An 8,637-nucleotide genomic window follows, 5' to 3' on the forward strand; every position below is an offset into this window, starting at 1 on the left:
CATTCAGGTAGACAGACTGAATAGGCAGTTGAACATATGAGACTGGAATTAGGGAGAAGAGCTAAAGATCTAAATTTCGGTGTTGCTGGCATTTAGATTGTATTTAAAGCCATGAGACTGAATAAAATTACCAGTGAAGTGAGTACTAACAGTAAAAACAAAGAACAGAAAACAAAAAGCAAGGACTGAGCCCTGGGGTTCTCCAACATAAGAAGTCTGTGAGAAAAAGGAGAATTACAGCAGGCCAGAACAGAGGTAGAAAATAAGCAGGGCTGTGTGGTATACTAGAAAGCAAAAATGAAAGTGCTTTGAAGATAAGGGAACAAACAGCTCTCTCAAATGTTGCTGACAGGCCAAGTAAGATGAACAGAATTAATGGCATATGGCATTTGGTAACATGGAAGTTACTGGAGAACATGAGCTGCTTCAGTGGGAAAGCTGCAGACAAAAGCCTGACTGCAGTGGGTTTAGGAGAGTACACGGGAGGGAAAAATTTGGCATAGCAAGTGTAGACAAGTCTTTTGAGGAATAATGCTGCAAAAGGAAATGTGAAAAATGGGGAAACAGGTGGTGAAAGTGAATCAAGTTGTTTTTTTGGTTTTTTGCTTTTTAAATAATGGGAGAAGTAACAGCATGTCTACGTTTGCTGGTAGAAATAATTCAATCAAGAAAAAAATGATGTGGAAGGAGAGAAGCTGAATCAGTTTCTTGAGCACATGAGATTGGATGGGATCTAGTACAAAAGCAGACACAAAAACATGAAGAGTTAACCTAAGCAACAAGCAGGAAGATAGCATGTATTGGCACAGATGCTGGGAGATACACAGGATGCTGGGAGTCTGTGGAAGTTCTCCGATTGCTTCTATTTTCTCAGCAAAGTAGGAAGCAAGGTCATGAGCTGAAAGTGAGGATGGGAAAAGAGATACTAGAGGAATAAAGAAGAGAAGATATGAAACAGTCATGCAGGAATGGGAGAGTGAACAGATTCAGAAAATATAGTAAAACAACAGGCAGCATCAAGGGCCCCCTTGAGGAACGTGGTCAGGTATGGTTGTGTGCTTTCTTCCAGCTATACTAAGTTACATAAAAGCAGGTACAAAGCAGAGAATTGGTTTTAACTGGGGCTGTGTTTCTACCAAACAAGCAAAGAGCAAGGACATGGATCCAAGGAGTGATTAAAATGATTAATCATGAAATTTCAGCTGAGTGAAGAAAGGGAGTGAAAATATCAAGAAGATGAGTGGCAGGGAAACAACAATAAGATCAATACAGTGGAGATTCCACTGGAGTCAAAGACGGTGGGGGCTGAGATACAAACTAGGAGTGAATTGCAAAAATAGAAAGTGGGATCACAGTAGAACACATAAAATTGCAACTACAGAAGGACTGCAGTTACTGACAAGGCAAGGGGGATTCACTATGGGAGTGAGTGACTGAGACAGGGTAGACAAGCAGTGGAGGAAAGGTCTAGGAATGAAAGGCCAGGGTACTGGAAAGATTAGTTATGCATATTCTTTTCAATTTCATTATAAAGACTGAGGTAGTACTGAAGAGAGGGGCAATGAGGCTGGAGCTAAAATAACTGAAGAACGAAGAGGAATGACCTGAAAGTCACTGGTATCAATTATGCTATCAAAAGTTGGTAACAATCATAAGGGGTAATGGATTACATAATCTGATGATTTTTAGGGAGAAGGGACGGAGAATAGTCCGAAAGCAGCCAGGAGATACATAGCAGACACCTTTCTCACCTCTAGGAATAGTGATAAGGAGAGCTACAGGGGGAAAAAAAAAAGCCACAGCTGCACAGTGCAAAAGTCAGGTTTCTATAAGAGCAAGAAAGTGAAAGGAGTGTCTAAGAATAGGTTAAGGTCGGACTTTGCAGATGATGGACTGTACATTCCAGTGGGCACAGTAGAAGGGTATGAAGAGTTAGAAGGGTTTTGATTGGTTGGTTGGTTGTTTTAAGATTTATTTATTTGGGAGAGGGAAGGAGGGTGGAGAGAAAGAATCCTCAAGCAAGCGGACTCACTGCTGAGAGCAGAGCCCGACATGGGGCTTGATCCCAGGACCCTGAGATCATGACCTGAGTCAAAATCAAGAGTCAGATACAACAGACTGAGCCACCTGGGCGCCCCTGTTTTTTGTTTGTTTGTTTGTTTTTAAAAGACAAATACAGACCATTTTATGAATCGGAGTGTAGACAATGAAAGGTGACCCGGAGGTCTGGAGGTTCTGTGGCTACTGATAGACATCCTTGAACACAAATGACTCCTGATACACCCACATGCTTCTCCAAGAAATGGAAATTGCTGGGTCAAAATGTTTTTGCTTTAAAATTAAAATGGCTTTACTGATTTACTTAATGTATGAGTTTTGGTACAACCTTGCCAATACATACTAGCAAAACTTTTTCACTTTTGCCAGTATGACGGGAAACAAAATTTCACCGTTTTACTTTGCACTTCCCTAATGGTGGGGCAGAGTGTTATTTCATGTTGGCTGGCTCTATTTCCTCTTCTGTGAATTCGGCCATTTAAGAAATTGAGTTGTCTTTTCCTAATGGTTTATAATGCTTAGAAAGAAACTGTTTTTCTGTTTTATTCCACTCTTAATGATTCACACAAATCAATGTTGAAAATTTCTTGTTTCAAATCTTCCAATGGCTCATGCTAGGCCCAGTAGGTTCTCTCTTCCTCAAATCCCTCTACTATATACTAGAGATAATTAAGGCCCACCAGTCAAATTGGTCAAGCCATTTAGTTTCCATACTGTCCCTGTTTTTGTACTACATTTGAGATGGTATGGCTCACAAAGCAGAAAATATTTAGTATTTAGTCCTCTCCAGAAAAAGTTTGTGGACTCCTGCTCTATACCTTTTAGGGCCCCTGAACTTCTGGGAGATTCAAGAACATAGTAGGTCTTTATCTTGGCTGACGTGGTCTCTGAAGTGCTGCTCCTATTCCCCTGAAATACCAGAGCCATTTCTCCTACTCTCTGCTTGGAACCTATCACTAGGCCCGCCAGATGCCTCCACAGATTTATATCATAAGAGCTGTAACTACACTTTGTTGTACTTTTTCATTTACTTCTCTCTCTCCAGTAGTATGTAAATCTCTTAATGAAAAGGGACAATCCCAGCACTACTAAATGTGTAGCAAATGAATAAATGGCACACAAAATAAATCTGTCATAATTTGCCATCCTTCTCATAATTTTCGTGTTTTCCTATGCTCCAGCCAAAACTATTATTATTTTTACTTCATTAAGTATTTTTCAAAAATATTATTTTTAATGGCAGCATGTTAATTTTTTTTTACTATTTCTTTGTAGTTTTAGTGGGTACCACCTACCTATTCCTAATCATTCATTTGCATCTATTTAGAATGTTCACAATTTCATAAAGTATCTCTCTGCTTTCATTCCTTCCTTAGTAAAGACAAAAGCAATGAAATCTTGGTCTTTCTGAGATGACCCTTTTTATCTATGGCAGCCCCTTCTGCACCTGAGGATTAAGGGGCTCTGCCGAATATTATTTTACTAACGACTTCAGAGTGCTTCAAAGTCAACTGTAAAATCCAATTAATTTTTTTCCTTTAGTTTTCAGTATATAATTAATTTCCAACAGCTTGTGGGTAGTCTTATTCTCCTTAACTGGAATATCTCTATTATTTTTTTGGGTTATTTCTCTATTAAGACCTTAGTTAACTTTGGCAGGGGTTTTACTAAATGTATTTTTCAATTTGGTTACTTATAGGCCATTGTCACTTCTTATATAGATGTCCCAAATTTGATAGATTTGTTTTTTTCCTACCCTATTTGTGCTGAGGTCGTTACTAAGAGTGTTTCACCACAAATCATTTTAGAAACCAGCTTTATATATTCATTACCAATTACATCTCATTCAGGTAAGGATATTTTTTCCTTTTGTAAAATATACGCAGATACTTAAGCCCCATCTGGTTTAACTTTGTAATTTACCCATTCATTACTTCCAGGTCAAGTTTACTATTTTCATAATGTGGTCTATGATCTACAATTAGTAGCTCCACTAAATTATAAGATTCATTATAAGATTGTGTATTCATTCGATGTATACATATTCATTATAAGATTCCTAATATGTATATTACATGAAATTTTACAAATAAAGGACATAAGCTTTGCAATCAGGCAGATCTAGATTCAGATTCACCTTGAACACTCCTGAGTCCATGGGCAAAGTACTTGCCTATCTATAGTAACTCCCATGCATAACACAGGGCTATAATAAGGGGCAGAATGTACGTAAAAGTAAGAATGTATGATAAATGCCTACAAATAATGCCTTGTATATTACATGGAAAAATGTTAATGCACTCCCTTTTGTTTGTTTTTTGAAGCATATGAAGCAATAACAAGGACAATAAATGCTGTGCTCCTCAATTTAAGCCCATTAATAAATTCCCTTAATTTAAAGCAATATGGGAATATGGACCATGAGCTTTGGATGTTCATATACTCCAACCCAATATTTTCACTTTGAAGAATCTATCTTAATGAAAGAATCTAAAATACAGAAGTTGTTTCATGTACAAGGATGTTCACTGTAGTGTTTCTTAGAACTTCAAAAATAAATAAATAAATAAATAAATAAATAAATAAATCAGAAACTTGCCAACTGTCCAATAGGAAAATGTTTAATTATGAGAAAGTCACATTTTGTATTAATTTTTAAAGATGCTCATAAAATAATTAATAGCATGAGAAACTGCTTATGATGCTAAGTGAAAAAAGGAAAATGTAAAGTTACTCACATAATAAAGTCTGAACTATGTAAAAATCAAATAAACTGAGAAAAAATATTGGAAGGAAATGTATCAGTGGGTTTACAGTAGTTATCTCATAGTTTAGATATTAGTGATTATAATTTTATGAGTTGTTTTCTAAAATACTAATGATCATGATGATGACAACAGCAGTTATTGTTTATGGAGTGTTTACCATATCAGGCTCAGTTCTAAGAGCATACTGTATTAACTCATTTAATCCTCACAGAATTATGAGATGAGAAAATCTGAGGCACAGTGAGATTAAGTAACTTGCCCAAATTCACCCATAATTTCAGAAGGTAACACGATTTGAATCCAAGAAGTGTGGTTCTACAGCTCCTGTGCCTAACTGCGACATTCAAAGATCTGCTTTGCTTTTAAATTTTAACCATTAAAAAGGCACATGTCAACTCAAATCTTGTGGTCTTTCAGTTATCAGCTTTCTTTTAGCTTTAGGCATTCTTTCAGTTCTGAAATTAAATAACTGTTCTGCCATTAGGTGCCATTTTGGAATAAGATATAGGCACCATTCCTCTATCTACTCCAGAAAATTTCAAGACAAATCTGCATCCCTATTTCCTGTTCCATTATCTCATTTAACAACTAAGACTCATTTTAACCATTCTAAGTTATTACACCTACTTTCGGTACTTCAAAGAATTCTACTTAGGAGATCCAGAGGTAACCAAACATGGCTTCTAAGGAACTCTCTCCTACGCTAACACCCATCCATATAACTACAAATCTAGTCAGACATCTGTCTTCCATCATAAAGTTCACCCACCCTGTGACCCAGGAGACAGCCCTCACCTGTCAACTCTCTCTGGTTATCTACCATGGCACTGGTTGAATGGGACCAACTAAGAAAGACTCAACATTTGGGGAATTTTTTGTCTCTGATTCCTATTTTTGAAGACGGCATTATTCTCTACTGTTTTTGAAAACAATTACCAGTTAATCAATCACTTTGATTCTTTCAGCTTTCGCACCCTTTTGCTGGTAAACCAAATTGGTTTTTTGGAACAAGACCTTTTTGGCACCAATATGTATTCAAGAATCAATCCCAGGAAGAAATATTCACAACTCACCCTGGGCAATAAAAACAACTCCCACTTAATTGCTGTGCTCCTCTCTGCAGTTTACACTTGATAAATCTATTTCATGACATATGTCACTTCTTTTGCTTTCCTTTATTAACCAAATTTCTTTTCTTAAAAACTGTATTTGCAGAATCCAACATGGATAAAAGTGAGCAATTCTTCTAAAGATAGTACATTTACATTTCAATGCAGTTCATTTACAGTATTTAGAAAAAGTGAGTTCATATGAAGGCTTTAACATTATATAAAAAAGAAAAACAAGTCATAAAAACAATGAATACAATATCAAGTGTTGATAATGGAAATATTTACAACCAGAATCATACATATTTTTACCAAAATCTTATCCTGTTTGTAATATATAATGGTAATAAGCTTGATTACTTTAAAAGATTTTTATAGATATTTCAGCAGGAAGAATTTAGTAATTCCCTAAATACCTAGGGCAAAAATGTAACTACATCAAGGCTGATCAAGATGGGGGCCCCTTTTAGGAAAAAGAAAATGGTTCATTAGGCTAACATTAAATTAAGGTGAAGTAAAAACCGGATTGCTAAACTGTTATGCATTATAGCTACATATGCCGAGGAGTAAAAAAGAAATCTGCACCTTCAAACTAATATTCTCCTTTTGCGGCTACAAATTTTCAACTTGGTGGAGCCATTCTCTAAGAATGGTGTGCAGGGCAGGTAAAAGTAGAAAACAAGATCGTTTCCCAAAAAACGGAATGCTTCCCTGCTTCACTAAGTATACCTTATTTGCCATTCTAATACGAAAGCTCTGTTGTAACGGGGAAACTTAAAATCCAAAAGAAACTTTCGTTATCCTAAAAATGAGGTCAGGATGGCCATCTTACAACCTGACATTTCCAAATAGCTATTAGACGATATGACTTGTTTTTTTTTTTATATATATTTTCTTTAGGTCGAAAAATAAAGTACTATTTATAAACTCATCATTGAAGTCATCACTGTTTCAAGGAAGGATTGTTATTAAGCTTCTTAATACAACTGTCAAAATCAATTTGTGGACAGCCGCCAAGTTTAAATTTCTACATCTGTTGATGGACCAAACTGATTAGTGATTGTTAAGATAACGGACAAATTGTAAGCAACCCTTGCAACATCCAGTCGGTTTTTACAATCGGTAGACAAATAGGCGATCATTTCTAAAGGAAGAAATTTAATTTTGTGGTAGCCGGTCTGCTCCTCAGCAGCTGTTCCCTGTTGCGTGTTCGCGTGGGAGAAGTACAAAGGGTGGAAGTGCAAAAAACAAACCCACCACGCAAAGCCCGCAAAAACATTAAAATTATGTAAACATGTCGTGAGGCCAAGAGGGGCCCCAAGGGGCAAGAACAGCCCAGAGAAAGCGATCAGCCAGCTGAGTGTGGAGGCGAAGGTGTGTGCGGAGCCCAGGACACCAGGGCCGAGAGGGCCGGGCGGGGGGACAAAGACGGGCCATCCGGGGCAGCGCCCGGCAGTGCCCCAAAGCAGGAAGCAGCCGTCCTAGAGCAGCGACTGCGACAGCAAGGCCCTCAAACTCCGCGTATAACAAAAAGCTCCCCGGCGAGAAGGCTCTCCCCTTCGCACCGCCGCTACTGGGCCCCAGGCCCTGACCTCGGACACCTGAGGAGCGCTGCCCGACCCCTGCCAGTGTCCCGCACGACGGCCCGGCCGGCAGCTGTTGGGCTTAGAACCGCGCCGCCGCCGCCGCCGCCGCCGCCGGCGGGCTCCAAACGGCCGGGAGGGCGGCGGGTCGGGCGCCCCTCCCCGCGGCCCGTCGGGCAGCTTCGGAACAGCTGGCCTCCGCTCCCGCCCTCCAGTCTGGGGCCGCGCACCCTCACGCCACCTACCCGGTCCCACACCATCCCAGAGGCCTCCGGCGCTCGGGCCCTCTGCCGTAGCGGCGCTGCCTCCCGTCCGGGGCCTGAAATGGCTGCGGAACAAAGAGAATCTGGGCTCTGGCGAGCGCGGGTCCGATTGGCCGGGGGGCGGGGCCCGCCTCGGGAACGTTCGGCGGCGGTCGCCTAGGCAACGGCGGCGCGGCTGGGAAAACCCGGGCCTGGGCCTGCAAGGCCTGCGGTCTTGCGGCCGGCGGCGCGCGCCAGCGGTTGCTCAAGCCGGCCCTGAAGCCCGCTGCTCTGCGCGGTGAGGCCTCGACCAAAATGGCCCTGTAAGTGCGGATGCTTGGGGGCTGTCCAGGGCCTCCTAGCATGACCACCCTACACCAGCGAACTTCCGTACCCCAGGGTAATCTCCCAAGTGACAGCCCTGCCCCGGGAGCCTATTTAACAGCGAACATTCCGCATATCCCCCAATAATACAGTTCCAACGTCGCCGGTAAAAAACGAACGACATCAGTAGATGGATGTGGGCAGAAGGCTGCCTGCTAATGTTGCGTGATTGACTTTTGAGCTATACTGCATCTGGCATGCCAGCTGCTGTGTATGTTAAAATTAAAGGATTTATAGAATTCAGTTTTACATGTCCGAGTGTGTATTCGAATAAAACTAGTTTCTTGCTCTTAGAAATAACAAGCCCTCCTCTCCGTAAGCAGCCATCACGAAAATTAAAATGTCTTCTGTTTTCTAAACAGAACATAATTCAAAATGGGAGAGGTAGGTATTTTTATACTCAATTATAATAATGGTAATGAATTGATAAATAACAGCCCCCTTCCCCACATTATTCTTATATATAAATTTACTATGTATGAATATTTTTTAA

The 8,637-nt window shown here is 40.3% G+C and overlaps 1 protein-coding gene across 2 annotated transcripts in view; it reads right to left on the reverse strand.

The window, feature by feature from the left end:
* The window catches only part of TNPO1 (transportin 1), an 85,577-nt gene extending 77,661 nt beyond the window's left edge, over positions 1-7,916 (reverse strand). For both annotated transcript variants that reach the window (XR_015724475.1, XM_045809771.2), the window contains exon 1: positions 7,764-7,916. Coding sequence is in view for 1 of the 2 variants with exons in the window: in XM_045809771.2 (XP_045665727.1) it covers positions 7,764-7,778 (15 nt within the window). In the remaining variant the exon portion in view is untranslated. The remainder of the gene's footprint in view (positions 1-7,763) is intronic.
* Positions 7,917-8,637: the final 721 nt, after the last annotated feature.

Source organism: Ursus americanus, chromosome 5 (genome assembly GCF_024610735.1).
Source record: "Ursus americanus isolate L20-20 chromosome 5, mUrsAme1.1.p, whole genome shotgun sequence".
Lineage (NCBI taxonomy): Eukaryota > Metazoa > Chordata > Mammalia > Carnivora > Ursidae > Ursus > Ursus americanus.